Source organism: Haliotis asinina, chromosome 5 (assembly GCF_037392515.1).
Source record: "Haliotis asinina isolate JCU_RB_2024 chromosome 5, JCU_Hal_asi_v2, whole genome shotgun sequence".
Taxonomy (NCBI): Eukaryota; Metazoa; Mollusca; class Gastropoda; order Lepetellida; family Haliotidae; genus Haliotis; species Haliotis asinina.
Window position 1 is genome coordinate 7,210,211 of NC_090284.1, and position 24,549 is coordinate 7,234,759.

Here is a 24,549-nt window from a genome sequence, read left to right on the forward strand (position 1 = left end):
AAACGATGTCCCGTTTTAATTTGAAACGATTTTCCTACAGTTCATTGGTAGGCTGTTTACTTTGGCCAGCTTGGCCTCGTTGACTTGATTTTGTGTTGAAATACTGTTTTCTGTTTCAAGAGAAGTCTAGGTCAGGAGCCAGCACATGATGTTATTGATTTGTCATCTAAAACTTTCAACTGTTGTTCAAATTTTGAAACTACCACCGAGCAATATTAATCCAATAAAGTGTTATAAGCAGTTAAGTACGGGATCGTCGCATCAAGGGCGATAACTCGTTCATTCATACGTGCAGAGAACCAAAGGCCGAATCTCAATACGATTAAGCAAACAAATGGTTGTCACCTTGGGGACGGCGACGCTCAAATGCAAGCGGCCTACTAAGAAAGCCATATTGAACAGATAATGCCCCGAGTCGAATGTGTATGGTTGGTCGGTTGTGTTGTAGTGGAAATGATACAGTAGCAATGTGGATTCAGAGGGGCAAGTCCCACACAGAGAGAATGTTAGGATGAGTTGGCCCACGGGATATCACTAAACATTGGGATAGTGGTAAGAAAAGTTATTGTGTTCACATTGTATCGATATCATTGTCTACTATAGCATGCAGTTTATGATTTGTGATTAAATATAACACATGCTTGTAGCTTATGTTATCAAATAAGTCTAGGTCTGGTACAATCCTTCTAAATCATCCATTGTTTGATAATGTTGACTTTGTGTAATATTATGTTTATTTATTTACCATTAATTGTGATTTTAGAGTCTGTTAATCAGTCATTTATCTCCACAACATTTATAAATGTAAGAAGAATTTCTGATTTTCCCTTTCTAATCTTTTTATGTCTCTTATACATTGTCTAAAACTATTTAAGTTTCTTTTAAGCAAGCATGGCTACTGAAATGGTTTTCTGCATGCAGAATTCTTAATTATTTTGTATTGAGAAGTTCCTCTTCTGACAATTGGTGATAGAAACATGTATTTGTCAATAATATTATGCAGTATGAATTATATTCAAATCATTATTAATAAGGTTAATAAAGGACATACCATTCATTCAATTTCAGTCCAAAGATGTTGGATGTATGCAACTTTACTGGTTCTTCCCTGTCCAGTACAATGAAGCACCCACAGTCTAACCTGGAAACCTATGAGTTTAATCTAGGAAAAGCCCCTGAACTCAGATGTGTTTTTTCACAAAAAGCAACTGTGTGTGGAAAATGTGAAACATGTGAGTTAAATGATCGACTCAAATATGTTAAGGAATGGTTCGTCCGATTTGGAGATCATTCTCAGAAACGCTTCATGTTGGGATTAATGAGACGCATACACAGCATTAATCTGCTACAACAATTAGTGACTCTTCTTCAACCTTTAGTGAACAAGGACTTTACCTATGCTCGGACCAGAACATGCCCAAGCTTACGAACAGATACAATGACACTAAGTTCAGACAGAAGTTTATCCTCAAGTGCTGTTGAGTACTATATCACCTCCACGTGGGATTGGTTTGCAAAATCAAATTATTGGTCAAAATCAAATTTTGCTTTGGCATTATTGCGGCTGTGTGATGTTCATCTTCTACATATTCTTGGGACTCAAGCAAGAACTTTACTCATCTCAGAGGAGAATGCATGCGGAGGCCATGAAGGTAATATTACAGCCATTTTGTCTAATCTTTTAAATATAGGCAGGTTGGCAGTATTTGTAATTGATCCATACTTTCAAATGTTAAGGAAGGTGCATATTCTAACTCAGTAATATGGAATATATCGAAAAGTGTTTGAGCTTTGCAATCACTGAGTGGACAGCTGAATATCCTAAGTAAACCATGTTATGAATTTAAATCAGATATTTGTGGTGCATTAGTTTACTGATTTTCTAAAGCAGTTCATTAAATCCTCTTCTATCATGTATAGTCATTTTAGTTGTCTCTTAATCTCTTAATCGAAACACATTTTATCTTTAATGCATATCTTAAATTTCAGTCAGCGAAACAAACTGAAGTACTGGATATAAAGAAGGCAGGATATATTAAAATGAATTAATTATGAAAATACTTGATGTATCAAGTAAATGATGTCACATGTTAACTTTGAGACTAAAAATGTTTTGAGTTGATGATGGTACAGGACCGTTCATAATTTATGGCTAGTAGGGTGACGATGATTTAAAGGAATGGAGTGGGGAGTCAGCAATTTTGTGCATAAAATAATATAAAAAATTGCTTGAAAAGCATGGGAAAGGGGAAGTGGGATCATTTGTTACAGGGAGTCATTCACATACCTCTGCATAAAAATCATCATCATCATGCCTTGCCATAAAGTATGAACTGTCCCTAATATAATCAGAGTATCTGAGTATATTGGGTATCAGTACCAACGGATAATGATTAAAAATCCAGTGTTTATATTTTACGTTATTAAACAAAAAATATGAGAGTTTCTGTTTTTTATCTGAGACATGGACACTGCTGTTATATGTCACTCTGAATAAGGGAAAGCAAGACCACCCAGTGTCAAAGTAATTCTCAGAGTTCACTGACTGTTACACTAATTTTGTTCAATACAGCTAAAAATGACATAAAACCCACTCTCATTTTATACTCTTTTGTTGCTTTTGCCTGAACGTGTGGTGTGTAATCCCCTTGTTGATTTAAGTGTCTACTGTGCACAAATTGGTTGGTTTGATCAGATAAGATAAATCAATAGATGCACATTTGTCAATGGAGCTGTTCAGGCACTTTTACAGCCATACATCTTTTATTGTTTTGTGTTTTCAAGTTAGATATATTTTGTTTTGTTACTGACATTAACATACTGCTGGGAAACAAAATGAGGTCTACCTTTATTGGGAATATATCCAAGAATCTACTAGCACTAAACCTGTCATCACATCACATTTTGTGATATTGGATGTTTGCTGAAACATAGGTAAAGACGTCAGCAATTCCTCCTTGACTTTGTCCAAATGGCATAAAGATAAGACTCAACTTAATTTTTATGACTCATGTTATAAACTCAAGAACAGGGCAAACTCATAAACAAAAGATGTTTATGACAGTGATACAAATTGATTTTAGCAACCAAAGCTGAAGTTGATCAGTATTTTGCTGAAAACAAATGTCATCAAAGCATTTTTGTGATTTCAGCTAATTATACTTGAACACCCTTTCTGTAATATTCCCAGATTAGAAGAATATCTTCATGACATTTTCGTTGACAGTCAGTCAATACGCCAAGCTTCCATACCTATCTGGAAGCTTAAATTAGCCATTAAAATAGTGTGAATCTTCAAATTGTCTCCATAGCACATGCATCATCATAAGCTCTTGCTTTGTGAATGAGTGCTCTTGTAACTATCCATGGATAACTTTGACAACTTCATGCTTCAACAATAAATGTTACCATGGTAATAGTTCTTTGTTGTATTCATCTACAGTAATATAATGAGACAATCTTATAAAATTACCTTGGTGAAATACTTTTAAAAACTTGCTTAATATACTGGTAGGGAATAAATTCATCAAAGCTCAAAGTGTTCGCAACTAGTGGTCACCTGGTATTAAAGAGACCACAATCAAAGTTCAAATGATCAGGATTTTAGGATTGAGGAGATCCTGGGTTTTACTTTTTGAGATGACCATGTTCGACTTGGCACAGTTTATTACTTTTGTGTTTCAGTTTTGTCTCACACTGAAGCGTCATCGATAGCACCTTCCGATTATTCATTTGATTCAGTCGATCATCGAGAGCTCCAACTTCTCCAACAGTCCAGTTCTCACTATGACCATATACGCACAGATCCTTTCACTGGAGAAAGTATTTCTGAGTTCGATCAGGGCATTATCAATGATGACAGTGGAGATGAGAGCCTCACAGGATCATCTGATCTTTCCATTGACCCAGCGTGCATGGTGGTGTCCACTTCATCCAAAGCTTACTCTGGGGTGTCTCGGTATCGAGACTTCATCCGGTTGTTGCCTGTACATCTGTCAAAGTATATACTGAGCCTTTTGGACAGACCGTCACAACAGAATGCACTCTGCGTGAGCCAGAACTGGAGGGTCCTGATTGAGGAGGTTCACAAGGAGTTCTATGTCAATCAACAACTCTGGGAGGAGGTCATGTTGATGCAAGTAAGTGAAAGAAAATCCTTGGAAACATTTCAAAATTGGCAGGTAGATATTTAGCACTCTTTGGGACTAATGGGAGCATTTGAAAATTGGCAGGTGAAGAAAAGATATTTTTGGTAACATCTGGCAACTTGCAGGTAAATAAAAGAAATCATTGGTAATACAGTCAAATATCAATGAGTTGAATGGTGGAATTTCGAATATTGTGCATAGCATAACTTGAAAATTTTCAGGTAAATATAAGAAATCATTGGTGATATTTAAAAACTGGTAAGACTTACAAGATATAAGCTTCAGTCTTGTTGCTGAAGATGCATATTGCAGCCCGGAATGACACCAGATGTATAATACATTAAAATATTGCTCCTTTGTGTCCTGTATATGGAAGGCAATTGAAAAAATGCAAGATTTATTGAAGGAACAGTTTTTGTGCACCATGAAGTTTTACTACAGAAACAGCACTTGAAACATTTTGCATTAGTATGACGTATGTATATTTATGATGTATAATTTCGGATCGGTGCAGTGGAGTATCCTAGTGGATAAAGTGTCCGCTTGTTGTGCCATAGTCCTTGGTTTGATTCCCCACAATATGTGAAACCCAATTCTGAGTGTCCCTGGCTGCTATACTGCTGGAATATTGCTAAAACTAGCACAAAACCATACTGACTAGTTTTGGGATCACCTTTACCATCAACAGAGAAAACGTCTCATTGAATTCTTGGTTGTTGGATTGATTATTGATAAAATGATTACAGTAATGTTAATTAGAAAAAGGTAAGGTCCACCCACAATTCTTAGAGTCTAGATGTCAGGAGTCAGCACAGATGTTTGTCTACAAGTCCATGACTAATCACAAGTTTTTTAGGCTGATAGCTACTTATCTGACTAGTAAGTATATTAGTAAGTAATTAGGGTTGTTGAGGTTCTGAGTTGCAGTGTTGACAACATGCCTCCTAATCCAGCACTGATGGATAAGCACTGAGCCACAGGAGAATTTTAAGTTTCTATCCTGATGTAAATCACAAACAACAATATTATTACAACCATATGACATACTAGAGTGTTGATTCTGTGGATTTATCAGGACCATTTTTCAACCATGGTTAATTTTCAAAAATCAAAAACTGTTTCTACTTCCTTTCTCCCATCTGTACAATGCTGGATTAAAGGGCTAACCTATTTAAAGCAACACATGTCATTTGGGCTTACACTTTCTTAGTGAAGTACAAATTCTAGTACTGAGTCCCATCCAGGATTTGAACCCACACCCTCAGATTCAGGCACCTAAGTTATAAATTTCTTAAAACCCATAAAACGAAGAAACATTAGGTTTGAATGACCCAGTTTATTTTGCAAACAGAGCATGTGTTATGCCCTGTAACATAGCTGTGTTGTGAATATGGACAGACACTGTGGGTTCAAACAGGAAGGTGTAGCCATGCCATCAAGCACTACCTTTATACCTTTAGGGGAAGTCACCTGATTTAACCATACTTAGTTACTGTATACCATAATATGTGAAGCCCAAAATAATCTTCAATCTGGTAAGATATCAGGAATATTTATTATTTAGCTAAAGACCCTCCTGGAGGTACGCTATTATACTTTTTCAAACCCTATTTACTGTTGGTTACAGTATTCCGTTGAAGGATTTGCATCATATTATGGTAATAATTGACTATTCAAATTACTGCTGACCTGTTAGCCTCTGCGTCATAGCTGAATGGCTGTTGTTGTTTAGGGGTACAAAAATCTCATGGTGCTTGCTTACAAAGCCATTTTGTGTGCAGAGGTATTATTTGTGCTTGAGAAAAGAGCACCTGAAGGGTCTTATTGTGTCTTTACAGTGGGCTTGTCATAGGGTCGCATAAATCAAAACGGAATTGACAAGTATTGCTTTCTCAGCAATACAGTTAATTCACTGGTGTCCTTAGAACTTTATTAATAATTTTAGTAACAAAAGATCTCTATGCCTGTAATATTTTTGATGGAACGGTTTTTGATAAATTGAAATTATACTCTCTTAATGAGTGTAATTTTGTATTAAGAACAGTATATGTGATTTTGTTTGTTTTATTTATGAAATTCTCTAGACTAAATAGTAATTGTATCTGATCATTGAGATATGAATGCTTTTCTTGGTTTTATCGTGAGCTATATGTTAAAAAGTTCATTTGGTTCAGTGCTGTCTTTCATACTGTTATCAGTCCACATTTGATAAGAGCATTGAGAGTGCAATTGAAATTTTTTTATCCTTTTATCAAAGGTAATACGGATATTATTTTCTAATCTTGAAATTGATTAGTTATGGATGTGTGCGGGAAAGACTGCAAAGGATTTCTTGTGTGAATAATGGTTTTTCCATGGCACAAACTTTCATGAGAAATCATAGTGTCCTCTTAAAGAAAGTGATTGTAAATCATGTCATGTATTATAATTGAATAATCTAAATCAGATAGTCAGCATCCACGACTAATTGATGAAGGAATTACCTGAAGTGAATGTTATCAGGCTTGACTTAACACTAAGTACTGGTTTCTTAGTAACACCAGCAACCTGGAAATACACGGCAAATCCTGTTGGGATTATGGGAGAAATTAGACTGGCTCGCTATATTGATCAAGGCAGAACTCACCCACACAGAAAATGTCAAGTGGATATATTATCCCCAACCACCTTTTGTGTGGCTACTGACTAAGGCTATTTATTCCATATGTTCATGAGATGAATTAAGTCATGGGATTCCATGGATTATAAATAATTGTGGCTTTATAGTGGTTCATGCAGGTTCACACCAATCAGCTATAAATGTTCTTATGTGTAAAGTCTGGGCTGTGGATTAGCTGGGTCATTATGGCATAATAAGCATTTTGATCAAGATGTTTGAAGCATAGGTATAACACTGAGGCCTTCAACAGTCATACTGTTTGATGTTCAGAATTCTGTGTGAGCAGAACTCTTCACTGTTTATTAAATTGCTTTTAATTTGCTCTTCATTCTGTTATAGTGAGTGAGTTTAGATTGACACGGCTTTAAGCCATGATCCGCAATATGATGAAGGGGGACACTAAAAATGGGCTTCACAAATTGTACACATATGGGGAATCAAACTTAGACATGACAACTGAACGCTTTAACCACTAGGCTACCTCATTCTGTTATAAGAGTGAGCAGTTGTTTTTCAGTGAATCCATGTTGTTTAGCACCATATTATGAATAACAAAATACACACATGAAATTGAATCACTCACTCCTGAATTAAATGATAGTTTTTCTAAACATATCACTCTGAAAGTAATACCTTGGACAAAATCCATGCCATTCACACTATCACTGCCTCAATGAAGTAGTGTGTCACATATTTAAATTACATCTGAAATCAGTTCATGAAAATAATTTCAGGCATAAAGGCTATGAACTGACAATTCATGTTCACATTCTCTCACAAAATGAAGTGTTTGTTTTTTTATCTTTATGATTCTCATGACCTTCATGCCACTGAGTTTCCTCAAAGCCAAAGTCATTTCAATGACTTTACTAATGTAGATTGTTGATGTAACTGTACCTAGGAGTAGCAGATAAATGTGGTGGTGTGTACAGGTGTGTGTCGATAACACCACCATTACAGGTGTCATGTTCCTACTGATAGCACACTCAACACACAGGCAGTCTTCCGCTTACTGAACACAGCGTGCAGGCTGTTAATCTTGCAAGCACATGTTATGTTGAGATAGGGACACACTTGGTTCTCTGTTACATCCATTATGGAATAATGTGTAATGCTGTAGCATTTGCATGTATACACATTATTGTCAGTATTAATTATAGATCACATCCAGCTGGCATAGTAGGATTCTGGTAAAATACAGGAATAAATGTTAGTTTCAGTTATAGCTACTAGATAAAGACAAGACTTAGATAACAGAAATACTTCTCACATACCAGAGACTGTATAATAAGATACAAGTCAAAACAATACATAGTTTCATAGATTGCCTTGTTTCATCTCTGTCAACTGTTTTACAATACCAACCAACCAACCAACCAACCAACCAACCAATCAATCAATCAATCAATCAATCAATGTACATGTGTGATAACTTTTGTGTCAGAAACTGAGGTTGAGGTAGGGTCCTGAGGGATCTGAGGTGTAGTTCATAGACCCTAACCTGCCAGTTCACACTGCACCAATGAGAAGGATGCCGAAATGCATCTGTTTATAAAGTACACAGGGCAGACAGTAGTCTGTACACTCAGCAACTACTTGGACCTACTGAAAAAAACTCTGGAAGACAAATAGAGGCTTGCAGATTCAAATCTTTCAGTACTGATTCTAACTGATGTTTGAAAATATGCTTTCCAGCAAAAGTTTAGGCTCACTTAAAACACTCACTATATGTGTGAAATATTTGGTTTCATCAAAGACATGATGGAACCAATTGCAAATTTTATGCAGATGAATTGCATAAGGATCATGCATCAAATTGCTAAAAAACAAATACTGTGCATTCGAACAGTTGCGTTTTGGTGTTATGTTTTGCTAAGAAATCGTCAATTTTCACTGATTTTCATTATTTACCAGACACATGAAAATAATCTTTTCAATGTAACAAATTTGTTTCATAGTACATCAGTTCATGTGTAAACAGTGCATTTAAACAGTATGGAATATATTTGCAAAATTTAGTTTTGAACATTTGCCTTAAGTAAGTGGCTTATGCTTCTAAACTTTTATGGGAAGTGTAGTTAAATACACACTTGGCATGCTATGTTAAACATAGTCAGATTCAAAACTTTTACCCTCACCCAACTCTTTTTAAAATATTTCACATTTTAAATTGATGTCAAATCAAGTACATAATAATTTGGTGATCCGAAATCAGCTGGGTAAATGTCTTGTTTTTATAATGGAATGCCTGGTAATCAGGGTTAACGCCATATAAATTTTAAGCTGTGATGAACAACAAGATGAAGATATGTTTTACCATGTTTACACTGCAGTCAGTTCATTGAATGTTTCATTCAGTTAAGTTGTTGCCAAGGACTATATGTCAAGTGCTCTCAGAGAAAGATCACAAACTGTTTGTTTTCCTCCATTGATTTTCTCATGCTGGTACAAAAAGTCAATTCCTGATATTAATGAAAGCTGATAAATAGTCATGATATTGATCTTAGCTTTTTCAAACACTACAGTATTATGTAACTTCAACAAGTACATTATCAGTAGATACAGTTGATTGGTGTGGAGTAGTGACAAGCAATAGGACTGAAGTCTGATGACTGGCCTCATACAGTATTGACCTCACCTCCACCTGTATTATTGAGCTAAAGGACATTGTCAAATGTATAATGGATTATTGCAGTCCTTCCACAGCCTAGATTTGAACAAGATCCCCGCTCACGCTTCCCTGATAACTAGCATTGTATTACTATCAGTGTGTATCATACTGTATTGTCAGACTAAATCTTCCATGCACAGACTATATAGATGATACTGTTTCTATGCAGTGGTCTCCCATAGAATTCAGATGAAATCAAAAGATTGTCAATATTCATCCAAGCAGACATACTAGGTGGTAAAATGTGAATTACAGGGTTTGTGTATGTGGTGTTGGATGACTAAGCATAGTGTTGCTATTGACGCTGTTAGTGTCTTACTGTCTTATCTCTCAAGTGCTATAACAGAGAAGAACTGTTGTAGGAATAAGCCAGACAGTTTGTTAAGTTCTAGATGTTATAGACAATACTTATACACGCAGGTACAAACTATTTGCAGTCATTATTAAAGTTTTAATGCAGTAGTTGTTTTCATGAACAGCTCCTTTTAAATATGTCATTTCAAAAACGTAAGTGAGACAAGAATTGCAAAATGTCAAATGGCAGAGTGACTGTCACATGAACGTTAGAGAATACTACACAGAAATATTAGTAGTCATTGCAATAAAGTTAGAGACAAGTGAAAAATGTAATACTTTTTTCTGCTTCCAGATAAGTTATTAAACAACAGTTTGAAATGAGCTGAAGATAAGTTGAGTTTATGTTCTGGTATTTTCCCCAATGGATCTCATTTAAAAGTACAAGGAAATTGTGTAACACAGGATGCTGAAGTGTAACCTCTTTGAAAGGTAGATATGTGACCAAATATAGCTTGGATAGTCTTGGTTATTGCCCTGAAATCCACCAGGCATCATTCTTGTGTAAGTTATTTCTGGATGTCGGTCTGTTTTCAGGGAGCAGCAGCACAAGGTGTGAACTCAGTGTATGCCAGTGATGTGGATGTGATAGTTCCTAGGATTGACTCTGACACCAACGATGTCATTGCCACAGATGGCGCTGTCATCAAGACAATGTTCAAGAGTGAGATCAACTTCAACACTGCGTACAGCGGACTGGCCACCATGAAGGTCATTATGGAGGAAAGGAATGTCTACTGTGGAGCTTACAACGTGATGGTTATCTGTGACCAGTAGGTTACTTGTTATCATCAAACATTAGTTTTGGCAAGGATTAAATGGTATTGCCATTAAATGACATTGTATATACAGTCGAACACCATTTTTTTAAAATCTGATAAGTTGATATCTCGGTTGTCTCAATGTGATTTTTTCGGTCCCTGGAAAATCCTTCATTAGTTATCATTATTTGAACTCATTTAACTTGATACCAGATGTCTCCATATTTTGGATATCTTGATGTGATTTGATTGTCCTAGCAAGCGAAATTACCCTTTTAATTCAATATTTGCACGTAAAGTTGATATGCAGCTACCTTTCTCGGACAAGTATCCATCAGAACTGACTCCATGTGTTTACACACACACGCTGTGGCATGAATCAAAGGTAGTGGTAATGTAATATAAACTAATTACGGCTAACTTAGTGGTAGGGTCACTTGTTTGTTAATCTTATTAGGATGTACTCCAAATTTTAGCTTAGCACTCCTGATATTAGTGATAATAGATTAAAGTATCAAATCAAAGCAAAGTGAGAATCTATTCAGGGACTTGTGTCATCACAACTGATTGATAACTGCCCTGCCCATCCACATGTTTCAAATTTGACAAATGTAAAGTTAATCTTTCTGCCACCGAACGCAATGAGCAAAACACAACCCATGGATCAGGGAATAATCCAAAATCGTTTGTAGAGTAAACCCAACATATTTCAAAATGGACACTATGACAAAATTACCATGTGTATTTACAATCTCTTTCAAACACAAATTAATATTAGACATGCAATCTACTATTTTCTTTTGTTTTCTTTCATTTCTTTCATGTTGGTATGTGATGATATGCCCAACTCAGATGTGTCGATATCTGGATAAGTCAATATTTTTATGTGGTCCTGTAAATATCGAGACATCAGTGTTTGACTGTATCTCTTAGTACACCTACAGTTACTTCTTGGAGAAATTTTAGAATGTAATTATTCCACATTTATTCAGAGTTGCTTCAATAAGTACAGGTAACAACTACACAAATAATCACTCCATTAAGCACATAGCTGGTGTTGTCCTTGCCAAGCCGCTTGTCATTTACTGTTATCTGCACTGTCAGCTATACTGTTAAAAAACTAATTTTTACAATTATACAGACTTTCAATATATGATGCATGTCACCAATACATGATGAGACAGCATCTCAATTTTGTTTAGTGGTGATATTCTGGCATGATACAGAACAGATACCATGAAGAAACATGTTCAGTAAAACATAGCAATGTCATGAAATCACTGGTAAATCTAGAAATGTGGATGTTGTATGTTTCATTTTATATAATTTTTATGTCACCCTAATATAGGTTGTAACATACATACTACATTTTCTGCCATCTCTGCATGAAGTGTCATGATGTGTCTGAGACTTTGGTAAATTGTCCCCCTTCTAAACTCCATGTTGCTGTGTTTCCTTCAGAGAAGACATCCACCGAGTGATGCACACTGATGGAGGGCAGACAATAGCCCTGGGTTCCAAGGACCGCAAGGTTCGATTCATTGACTGTGAGTCTGGTAAAGAGAAGGGGCCAGTGATCACAGGTCATGCTGGATCTGTCCGTTGTACCTTCCTCTGTGAGAAGAAGGGCATCGTGTTGAGTGGTAGCTACGATACCAGTGTCCGGTGGGTAGTAGAGATGGAGTGAGCAGTGCCTTGTGCTACTGTTTTAGTGTGTGTTTTTGCAACTATACACTGTAGTGTTGCTCTTAGTTCAGTCAGCCTTGTCAGGATGAATAGGTTTCTGAAAAAAGCCAAAAATCCATTTTTATTGATCTGTAATTCATTATTTTCTCATATTCATGGAAGTTGTTTTATTGAACTGTGTATTTACTTGCCAGTATCTGTAGACTGGTAGATCAGAGCATTGGTCCATATAATTCTAGATTTTAACTCAGTCGCTTTTATTTCTAAAAGGGTTTGAATTACACACTAGGTGAACTTCAGTATAACAGACCATGATCAAAAACTAAATATTGGTACATTTAGTTTCAAGGTTCATTATGGAAAATGTTTGGAGTATTATCTAGAATTTGTCAGTAAGTACAATATTTAGACCTTTTGTTGTAACCCCTAATCATACCGTACTTATTCATAATGGATTGAATCCACATTGTGCTCTGCCATTATCAATCATATGTTTTGGCATAACATATTGATTGATACTCTATAACCTCAGTGCAGTGTTATTCAACAAACAAAAATTGCATTGTACACACTCATATGAGAACTGAGTACTCATCTAATGTTTTAAATAAATTTAAGGAATTCTTTTTTTTAATTTCTGCTAATAGCTAATGAGAAGTACTCATAGCCAAGATGGATGTACTATGAAATAAGATCAATACTCATCATAATCTATGATGTCACTTGTTTTGCTAAAGTTGGAGTCATTTTCAGGTGCTGGTCTATTGAAACTGGACAGTGTCTGAAGATATTCCGCGGTCACCGTGACACTGTTGTAGCAATTATAGTACATGGAGAGACCCTGGCTACAGGTTCAAAAGATTCTTCTTGCAAGGGTAAGATTTATAATGTAATATATTGCTGAAATAATTTGGGAATCTGAATCTCGAATAAGAGGTTCCATGTAATTCCTAACTTAAATAACTGAATATTTTGAAGATTTTGATGAAATGAAATCTTGGACTCCTGTCAGTCATGCCGCTCAATCTATGGAATTTCATTCCATGACTGAAAATAGTCAAATTAAGAAATTATGACACTGGTATTAATATGAAGTACTTAATAGATTTGACAATGGAAATTCAAAAGCTACAGTTTGAGATTCTTCTCAGACATATATTGATCATATTGTGTTTTTCCTTACAATGTTCTCTTAAATGGTTTATTTATGATACATGTATTTTGATTGAAAGTCTGTTGTTTTCAGTATGGAACCTTCAGACAGGAAAATGTTTGCGAACATTTCGCCACCGCCACCCAGTTTTGGCAGTAGCGCTGTCCAAGGATCGTTGTATCTCAGGATGTGAGTCAGGCAGGGTCAAAGTGTGGAATGTTGAGACAGGGGAACTCATCAAGGTGAGAACTGTTACCTGCTGCTGAAGCACCATTGTGAGCATCATTGCAGCATCCTGTTGGGTATATTTTCCTGCCCGTGTACTGATGTACTGCACTCAGCAATATTCCAACTGTATGAAGGCAGTCTGTAAACAGTCAGCTCTGCATCAAACATTCCAGTGATTTACATCATGATAATGAGTGCATGCAATTGGTCTTTGAGTCTGACTACTTGATCTTTTTAGTTGCCCCTTATTGTAAACATGGGTCATTTTAACTCCAATCTTCGTGGGGTTTTAGTGTCTAGTAAATGCGGAGAAATGTATTTTGTTACCCTCTGTGCCAATAGGTTTTGTGTCCATTTCTAAAGTCTGAATGTGACATAATTTTCAGACATCAGTGTTTATGTATCCACACTTACCAGCAAAGTCTATCAGACAGTAAGAGAATTTACTGGACTAAAATTATCTAAAGTCACTGACTGTGTTAACATGTTATTGAAAAATGCCTGCACAAGAGGACTAGACTGAGGATCGAAAGGGGGTGAACATTCATCTCTGTATGGGATTAATATAACAGAGCACTGAGCTGTATCAGTGTCTGTTGGCCAATAATAGAACATCCCAATTTGAAGCAGGTCATGGATGATTACCACTTCAGCCAAACTTGCAAGCACGTGCTTAATGCTGAGAATCATGAAAACATTTATGGATTTTATTTGGACAACAGATTCACAATCAGCAGATCCTAAGAGCTAAGCAACTTTCATTAACAGGTTTTCCAATCTGTCTTTGAGAGAACACCAACCCTGTGTACTGAAACATTTTGTTCATTGTTATCAGAGGTTGTCAGGTCACCAGGGCCCAGTGACTGCCATCAAGTTTGACCGCTGGCATATCATCACAGGCAGTAAAGATGGCTATGCCTTGGCATGGAGTGCTTTGGGAAAACACTCCCGCTGTCTACAAGCTCTCAGACATCCCAAGTGAGTGAAGCAGTACATATGTCTGTCAGGGACATTAGGTTTGCGAGTAGCAGTTTCACCATGTGGCCTGATGCAAATGAAGCAGGGGAGGTAACTCCTCCAAGACTAGCAGCTAGATAGCTCCAAGTCAGATAATAAAAATTGCTCATCTGTGTAGACCATTGAGTATTCATTCCTGTATTCTTTTTTCTGTTGATTGACAGTTTTCTTGAATTGATATCAAGCATCATGTTTAGAATAATTTTCATACATGTAAATATGTTCATGTAAAAAATTCCAATAGTGTATGAAGATATTATACTGATTTGACCTCCAAATGGAATTTTCAAATCTCTTATGCCGGATATGTTTCTAGACTGAAAATAAATGTATGAAAATTAAACAACAAATGTCATAGAAAAAAATTTGGATCTTGCACACGTGAAGTATCACTGCCAACTGCAATGTTCCCAGAGAGGTGCTCTGTCTGGAGTTCATGTTCCTGCGTGTCATCACGGGATCGGCTGATGGTCGCCTCAGGATTTGGAATGTCAAAACTGGACAATGTTGTCGCATCATGAGAGGCAACAGTCGCAGTGACCCAATTCACTCCATCATAGCTCTGGGGGATAGGTAAGACTGTGGCCTGTTACTATAACAGAGGTGCCATTATGAACAACATAGAACAACTAAAACAAACTTTTAAATGACACCTTTTTAAACGTTTTTTGTGTACTTATTAAAGTGTATGCTTGATCAAGTAGTACAGGTTTGTTTTTTTATTTTGAATTTTGATGATATATTCATTGAGATAATATAGTGTTTCTTCTGACTGGTTCATCTTTCAGTACTGTGTATAGTTTCATATAAAATTGGTAACTCCTAAAAATTCTTTAATCCCTAGACCTTGGTACAATATCTTTGTATCAACATGTATCTCTGAAAGTTTACTTTCTTTATATGTCATATTATGATGATTTGTTCAGTAGTCTCTTTACATCTGCGTACCTTAGCATGATCATTTATCTGCTTCCAGGATCACACTGAACACTCACAACAACCTGCTTGTGTTGAACTTTGAGAAGGTTGACTGGGACTACAGCCTGGAGACAGACAAGGTGCCATCCTTAGTGCAGTACAGTTCCTACTCAGACTCCCCAGTCAGACAGCAACCATACTCCTACATCCGGGCACAGAGGATGAAAGTGGCAGGAGCAGCCAACAAGAAGATCATCAACCATGACGGTAAACTGGATGAGCCACAAAGGTGCACACCTCTGATGCAGACCTCATTTCGTGCTCCTCAGATACCTCACAGCGCTAAAACACTCAGTACCCACTCTATGTCAGAGGCAAGGATGATCCAGTTCAGCAGAGGAACATCTGGTCTTGAGAGTCAGGAGTGGACAACATCAGGTCCAGGTTTTACCACTGATTCACGTATCACCTTTCAAACTGACCATGGTCAGACCATGTCACCCCCTAACAGCGCCTTTAAGAAACCACCTCTGTCACCTCAAGCTCAGTCGTCATCCCAGTCTCGGACCCGTCCAGGAACATCCAAGTCAGGCAAGGGACAACCTACTGTTACTATTTTAGAGCAGAGGCCAGACCATATGGAAGAAGAAGATGTGCCAACAGAACCTCCTGTTATTCATCGAAGAGTCTCATGGGCATTTGATAAACCTCTTACGAACAAATCAAAAGATTTCAGTTTGTCTGAAATGAAGTCTTTGCTTCGATCTCAAATCAGAATGAAAGCTGAAAGTGTGATTCCTCCTGACTTTATTTATTTGACTGTAAATACAATTCAGAACTCTATGAAACCAAGTGAAACAAATAGAAACACTCAGAATAATATCAGAGATATTGCAGTAGTTCCCCACACACAAAAGCAGCGCCCTTCATCCTCCCCTGGTAAGATTGATCCCAGGACAAAAGTACCAATAGAAGACCTGGATCTGGAACAGTTCATTCCTGTAGGACAAGGGGAAACAATATCTGACTACTCAGATCATAGATCTGTGCGTTCACTCCGCACCAAGGAACAACCAAAGCCTCCACCAATACCACCAAAAGAGTCAATCGCGACTCGCTGTGTATCCACTCCTATCAACCCATCTCGACACATAAGCATCCATCCTAAGAGGATCAAGTCAACACTACCAAGAGGTAGAGTTATCCGACCAATATCTGCTGCTGTGATGCAGAGGACATCAGCTCATCCTCCTCTAAAGGAAACCAAGTCCCAGCGTCCCGTGACAGCCCCAAATTTAACCCGCCCCATCACCTCGACATCAATCCCTCCAAGCATTGCAACAGCACTACCAGGGGCTTCTGTCCATCGCCCCAAGTCACGTGGATTGACATCCTCACAACATACATCCAGTGTAGTCCCAATGCTCATGTATTCAAAAGAGGTAAAGGACACTATAGAGATGTTCAAGCAAAGGCAGAAGGACCGAGAACAGCTAATACCTCGATCAGCAAGTGAGCCTAGTCTAGGAAAAGTCAGTCCATTCAATGACCCATTGAGAAGTCATGTCCGATTTGAGCTCAGGACACACAAACAAGAAAAAGAGTACATCACCGACATTGAGACTATGCATCGAGATCAGAAACAACGTGAAGAGGATACACTGGAAAAAAAGAAGAGAGCTGCATGGTTGGCTAGGGTCAAGAGCAAAGAGACAAAGGACAAAGATGTCAAGGGCAGAGAAGTCAAGGATTCCCTAAAGACTGTTGGTGTGCCAAAATTAGAGTTAAGCCAGTAGAAACTATTGAAATTCAAAGCCATTTTACGAAAGGTATGATTTACAAGACAACTTTCCACCTAAGATAAAAAAAAAAAACTTTAGTGATTCCAGTATTACAGAGAAGTCCTATAATGTCTTTCAAATGAAGACATGTATGTTGGACAAAATTGCTTGTTTATTCTATCTTGCCAGTAGTTCAGATTAGATTCTTACAAGTCTCTCTTCTATTCCATTAATAACTAAACCTGCAACAGTATGCCAATAACATGAAGTCTTTTATTTGAATTTGACATAGTAAAAATAAACTCACTTGTATTCAATACATCTGTTGCAAATCTCTGTATCAACATTATCTTTGAAACAGCATGATAAGAAATACTGATTATTTAAATTTCATTTTTATTGAGATTGAGGAGTTAACTTTAAATTAAGATCTTCTTTAAACATTCTTTACAACCATTCTTTATCTTTTGACGTGTCTATTTACTGCTTAACCAATATGTTTATTGAGATAATAACAGCACGAAAATGTGATAACAAATGCTTTAAGAGTTTCCTATGTGATTTGTGTCAGTGATTGGATATAGACAATTGTAACAAGTGTTGTGCTGAAAGTGCCATTGTGATGCCTTTGAGAAAGGGTTAGGTTTATGTGACAATGTGTTTACTAACATATGAGTGTTAATGTAGACCGTGGACTTCTTACTGTTTGTGCCAACTCTTTAATGTGTAGGAGAGGCACACAATGGTACATATATTTTAGACAGCTGCAAAAATTACTAATTAGATAAGATTTGATCATAAAACAGAAAAGACATTGTAAGATAAAAAGTAGACTTAACATGACCGATCATAGAGATGACCTTGATAAGGCAAGCAGGAATCCCTAACTGCACTGACCATCACATTCAAGCAAAACTGGAATTTTTATATTGATATGCTGCAGGATAAAACCCATTCTCAAGTGGTAAACAGTTTTATAATAGTTAGACTTGTGTAATATGTTTGAATTAATTTTATCCCTGCACTACTTGAAGCCAGGATTTGAAGAAATTGTCACTGCACTGTGTCTCTTGCTATTATATATTCACATATCCCAATTGTTGTGGGAAAATTGCATTTGTTCCCTTTGTCTTGAGTCTTTTCTGAGCAAAGCAGGTTATAACTAAATCAAAATTTCAATATAACTCTAGATTTGGAGATATAAATAATTCAACAGTTATTTACCATTATTGAACTTACTGAAAGAAGGATATGTAAAACAAGTGATTAAATAGTTCTTCGTGTGTTTAGAATGCTGAATGTCTAACATTTGAAGTCATATTACTGTTTACATAATCAATAAGAAGCTTTTGCCTCTGAAATTTGACAAAATACCAGATTTTAACTTTTTGACAGCATGAGACTTTAATTGAGGGTGTAAACAAACAGAACACATTGAAAAGAATATTTATTCACAAGATAGGCTTTAATATATATTCAAGAAGAATTTGCCAGTTTGTACTTATTCAGCATTTGTTTACATGTGGATTGTACATATATTCAATGTAATGCCAGTTAGTGCTACGTGTGTCTGTCTCATCATCCATCTCAAGAGCAAGGTGCTTGTTTGCAGCAGCAGCAGCAGTTTGAAGTCTCTGTTCAGTGTATTCGCTAACTCAAACTTCTCTATACAGTGAAACCCTGCTAATCCAGACAGTCCTGTTCCCAGATACAGATGTACAGGTCACCCAGGTATGTAAAATGGTTATGTACAATGGGGATAACATAGCATTTAAGATCAATGTTCTTAAATAGCATACAGTAACTACTGAAAAACAAGGAACTCAATGGGAGCTCCAATTTTAATTCATTTTAACCTTAGAGTGCTATACACATTTTGACTAAAGTATACAGCAAGTGGTCGGACCCAACCAATGGTTCACGGTTCGTGGTATCAGCCAAATAATGTAGTTTAATGTACATGAGTGTTTGTAAATGTGTATCACTGCTTGTACAAGTCCTGAAATAAGCTAGCCTGAGACACCATACAGCACTCTTTACGTACCCATTCAGACACAGTATACTAACATCACCCAGATTAGTGTTATTATATCCTCTTGATGCCCAGCACAAGGCATGGTAACAAAAAGTACCATCTTTCATCATATCTTCATATGACACGGATGGGGACTGAACCCCAAACTTTTCACTGACCGGGGAAGTGCTGTACTCACTGGACCACAAGCTGCCATAATGAATCATAGGTGTGAGGAAACTCTTTGTCTGGATTACAGGGTTTTTGGATCTACAAGGTCCTGGCTAATGAGGTTTGACTGTAGTTGCCCTACTTGTTTCAGTGTGATTGTATACCCAACTTACAACATCAGTATTATATGTACTCATATATATGTTTGTGTCAGTGTTGCGACAAATTTAAAGAAACTTATGCAATCTGGAGACTTTTTTTTTAATAGGATTGTGATAAAAAAAAAATATCCAATTTGATGAATATACATAAAAACTATCCATAACTGTAAGTAACCTGTATCTTCTATATAAAAACATGCACATATTTAATGGAATGATAACTTCTCGGAAACTATGGATTGGTATAAACTGCATTTTCTGACCTAAGTTAGAAAGTCATTATGAAATCCTTCCAGATATTGCCATGTGTTGATGTACTCTTTTACTAGGTTTTCTATTTTTATATGCCAAGGTCTGTGATATCTTGATTTATATTGGTCTGTTGGATGAAAAACAGAATAAAATAAATTTCCCAAATATGTTCTTCTTTGTGATATTTTTACCGAAATTATGAGGATATGTAAAGCCATTGTGGTGGTGTTGTGATTTCTGTAAGGTTTTGAGTAAATGCATTCTTATTCACTGAAGTGAATGGTGAAATAAAGCACAGGGGCTTGTATCACTTAGACATAGTGGACATAGGTGTATAGACACTACCCTAGTAATATATAGAATAGGGTCTATATGCCAATATGACTTTCTGACACTATTTCCAAGCAATACTAGCCCCTGTGAAATGAAGCTCAAGGATATCCTTACCTGTCAGTAGGACATAACATTACATGATATGTATTTGCATTTCTCTAATCATATATTTATAGAGTTGCCATGACAACACATAAAATTATACATACCAGTATAACATTTGTAAAGTGCCTGTAATATCCACCTTAAAGATGCTCAGTGGTGAATAGCACTGACATTATGAGCTTGTAATCTTGACTGGTTCACATCCATGAGGCAAACTAGTAGTTGATACCATGAATAACAATGATCAGCAGTTGGGTAGGATGACAAACAATCAGCAATGTCACAAGACATTATTTTAGAGTCAGTGTAGAAGGTGTAGCGTCAGTGAAGACTTAAGTGGTTTACTTCACTTGATCATCGTGTAGGCTGTCCATGTTACTCCACCTAAATTGTGGGGTCAAAGGGTTTACTCCTCACTCCTGCATTCCCAACATTGGTACAGTGTGTGAAACTCATTTCTGGTGTCTCTTGTCGAGATTTTTCTGGAATATTGCTAAAAGCAGCATAAAACCCAACTCACTCGCTGTCACTCCAGCTAAATGACAAGGGTCATCAAACGTTATGACTTATAAGCACAAAGTATCTTGACGTTTCTGTCTCCTGTTTTCAGTTAGTGGGGCCTTATCCGCAAAGCGTGAGTAGCATTAAGCCATACCTAAGTCAAAGATAAAGGATAGTGTTTTGATACAAGACAACCTTACGAACGCTTTGCGGAGCGGGACCTGGTTCTTGGATAAAATATAGGTCCCAAGTAACCTATCACACGTGTTAATTTATTGTCTGTCACCATAGCTCGATGGTAGGGAAGCGTGGAAGGGCCGCAGTGAACTTTATCTCATTTTCTCCTACCTAGGAGATACTATCTCCTACGTAGGACATACTATCATCTACGAAGGACTTGCTATCTCCAACATAGGACTTAGTATCTCGTGTAGGAGATGGTCGATATATATATCAATATGCAACAATCTGAAATGGCCGATTTAAATCCCCAGACACGCAAACAATGTCCTGTTTCACTGTTTCAGTCACTGTTTAGAGCTTGCAGTCATAGTTTTTCATTCACTTTTAGAGTCTACAGTTACAGTATGGTTCAAAATTATTGAGAATAGCTAAAGCATTTCATATTATTAAACGAGAACAAATCAGATAAAATTGAATGTATTGTGAAAGTGAACTGACCTTTTCATGTTGTGTAGGTAACAATTTAATATTTTATCAAGTCTCCTTGAGCTTCACGGCACAGTCTAAGACGGGTAGGCATACTTCCTATCAGAGAGGTTAGTGTCTCGTGAGTTATGCTGTCCCAGTATCGGACCACTTCTCTCTTCATGTCTTCAATTTTTGTCAACCCCTTTTGATTCACACATTCCTTCATCATCCCCCAAATGTTCTCAATGGGATTTTAGTCAGGACTATATGCAGGAAATGGTAATGCAGTCACATTTTTCTCCTGAAACCACTGCTTGGCATGTTTTGCGGGGTGTTTAGGATCATTATCTTGCTGCAAAATCCAGTCATTTCCATAAAACACATGTGCACTTGGAAGCAGAAAATTATCTAATATGTTAGTGTAGCGTTGACTTGTCAGATTTCCCTCAAACACACACAGCGGGGTCGTTCCTAATAAGGATATCCCTCCCCATACATGAAACTTTGGGCTGTATTTAGGTCGTCGATACAACGGTGCTGACGCAGACTTTGTCCATATTTTCACATTATTGGGATATACCCATATTGAGCTTTCATCAGTAAAAATCACATTTTCCCAGTCAAAGTTTTCATGTGCCAAACACCACTCAACACGCCTGTCTTTATGTTCTTGTTTCATGAGAGGAGAAGGAATTCCAGTCTTTTTCTCCCATCCAAGATCAATCAAATTTCTTCTAACTGTAGATTTTGATACAACTGTTAATCCCCTTTCTATCATTTCATACCTGATGTTGGAGATGCTTGCCCTTTGCTTTTTAGACGCTAAAATTCCCAGCCGGACGCGATCTGAGAAGTCCAATTTTCTGGGTCTCCCTGCTCCTTTCTGGTGCCCCAAATCCTTTCCCTCTTTAAAATTCTTCCTAATCCTATACACAGTAGAAAGAGGAGTTCCTGTTCTCTCTGCCAATGTATTTACATCATCAATTCCTTGATTACACAACTGAAAAATCAACCTTCTTTTATCTTCAGCAGACATTGTTGACAGTGCTGAGGAAAATGACGTCTGCTACAAATTCAGGGGAGGTAACTCTAATTGTACTATACTCAGTAGGCCAAGATGAGTTACCTCCCTTATACCATTACTTAGTTTTAAGTATCAGTGAATCAGTTGAGGTGTTAGGATAGCTCAAAGTAAGAAGAAAAATTCTCAATAATTATGAACCAGACTATATGTGTTACATTTACCATTAGAGTCTAAAATCATGTGATTCATTCACTATAAGTCTACTATTTCCTTCACCATTAGACTCATGTGTTCAACTAATTGTTGCACGTTACTGTCATGTGTTGGACCGACCGTTGTACTTTACTGCATCGCGGTCAGTTTGCTGCACTGTTACGCGTTGCATTTAGTTCGTTGTTATATGTCGCACTTCGTTGCACTCTACTGTTATCTTGGTTATGTGATGGATATTTCAGAGGTCGTTGCACATGAGTCATAATTTGCGTGCACAGACCTGTCTTAGACTATCGGTGGCAATGTATTCGTACTTATTCCCTTACTGTTATACAAACAACTATAATGACAATTTATTGCCTTTACGAATTTCGTAGTGTTCTACGCCGCACTCAATACTTTTACTCTCCGGACAAGTCAACTTGTGAACAATCACCAATAAAACAAACCGCAAACTATCCAAACCCTAGTCCCATCTGAAGATAAGCAAAAACGTACGGAGGGCGTGTTATATTCAGAATTTCATGTCAGCACCTTACCCTACCCCCCATCCCCCTCTGTAGTGCGTGTGAGAGAGTGAGTGAGTGGATGACAGGATTGTGTATGAATACCCAAATCTCCATAACTGCAATTAGATCAAGGTCCACGTCAGCCTAACGCAACATTCACAAAAACACTGTATAGTGACACTGAGTTAATGTCATGAATATTCACTGACTTGCATTTCAACGCCCTGCATAACCAGCTCAGCTTAATAACCATACTTCACAATCCGAAACCTAAAAGGGATACATTAAGCCATAGGTAGGACTTACTATCTCCTACGAACGAATTAATGTCCTGATAGGACGTCCTACGTATTAGATGGTATGTCCTACGTAGGAGATAGTAAGTCCTACGTAGGAGATACTACTCGAGACATTAAGTTCTACGTAGGAGATACTAAGTAATAGTGAGTGAGTTTAGTTTTACGACGCACTCAGCAATATTCCAGCTATATGGCGGTGGTCTGTAAATAATCGAGTCTGGACCAGACAATCCAGTGATCAACAACATGAGCATCGATCTGCACTATTGGGAACCGATGACATGTGTCAACCGAGTCAGCGAGTCTGACCACCCGATCCCGTTAGTCACCTCTTACGACAAGCTGAGTCGCCTTTTATGGCAAACATGGGTTGCTGGAGGCCTATTCTACCTTCACGGGTCTACTAAGTAATAAGTCCGACGTCTGTGCGGGCTCAACAGACGTAGGAGAAATTATGTCCTACGTAGAAGATACTAAATTCTACGTAGGAGATACTTAGTCCTACGAAGGAGTTAATGAAACTAAAAATATTTTTCACCGTGGCCCTACCACCCTTCCGTAAGATGGCGTGGATCGTTGTGTGACAATATCAGTGACTGGATTGTGTGGTCCAGGCTCGATTACTCGTTTGTTATATGATCGTTGAAATTCGGATGAGAATGAAGTGTGTGCGCTCACGCACGCACGCACGCACGCACGCACGCACGCACGCACGCACGCACACATTCTCCTGTATCCGTTGCTGACTCGAATCGTCATGTGGATGGAATACTGCCGATAGTGGCGTTACACAACGCCAAACAAACTTCATCTACATTGTAAGATTTCAAAGGAGTTAAAACCCTCATCATAAAACACATCTGTCACGCGAATCCAGAGGGAAGATGCGTCTCGCCATTTGAAGCAGACTAATACATATAAAATTTGATTGGTGACCAAT

At 37.4% G+C, this 24,549-nt stretch overlaps 1 protein-coding gene across 1 annotated transcript; it reads left to right on the forward strand.

Moving 5' to 3' along the window:
* Nucleotides 1-342: 342 nt before the first annotated feature.
* Nucleotides 343-17,468, forward strand: LOC137283785 (F-box and WD repeat domain containing protein 10B-like). The gene is made up of 10 exons (XM_067815469.1): nucleotides 343-552; nucleotides 1,069-1,652; nucleotides 3,685-4,139; nucleotides 10,370-10,605; nucleotides 12,055-12,258; nucleotides 13,033-13,154; nucleotides 13,526-13,674; nucleotides 14,496-14,638; nucleotides 15,092-15,250; nucleotides 15,654-17,468. Exons 2-10 carry the CDS (start codon nucleotides 1,076-1,078, stop codon nucleotides 17,389-17,391), a joined length of 3,783 nt encoding a protein of 1,260 aa, XP_067671570.1. The 5' UTR covers nucleotides 343-552; nucleotides 1,069-1,075; the 3' UTR covers nucleotides 17,392-17,468.
* Nucleotides 17,469-24,549: the final 7,081 nt, after the last annotated feature.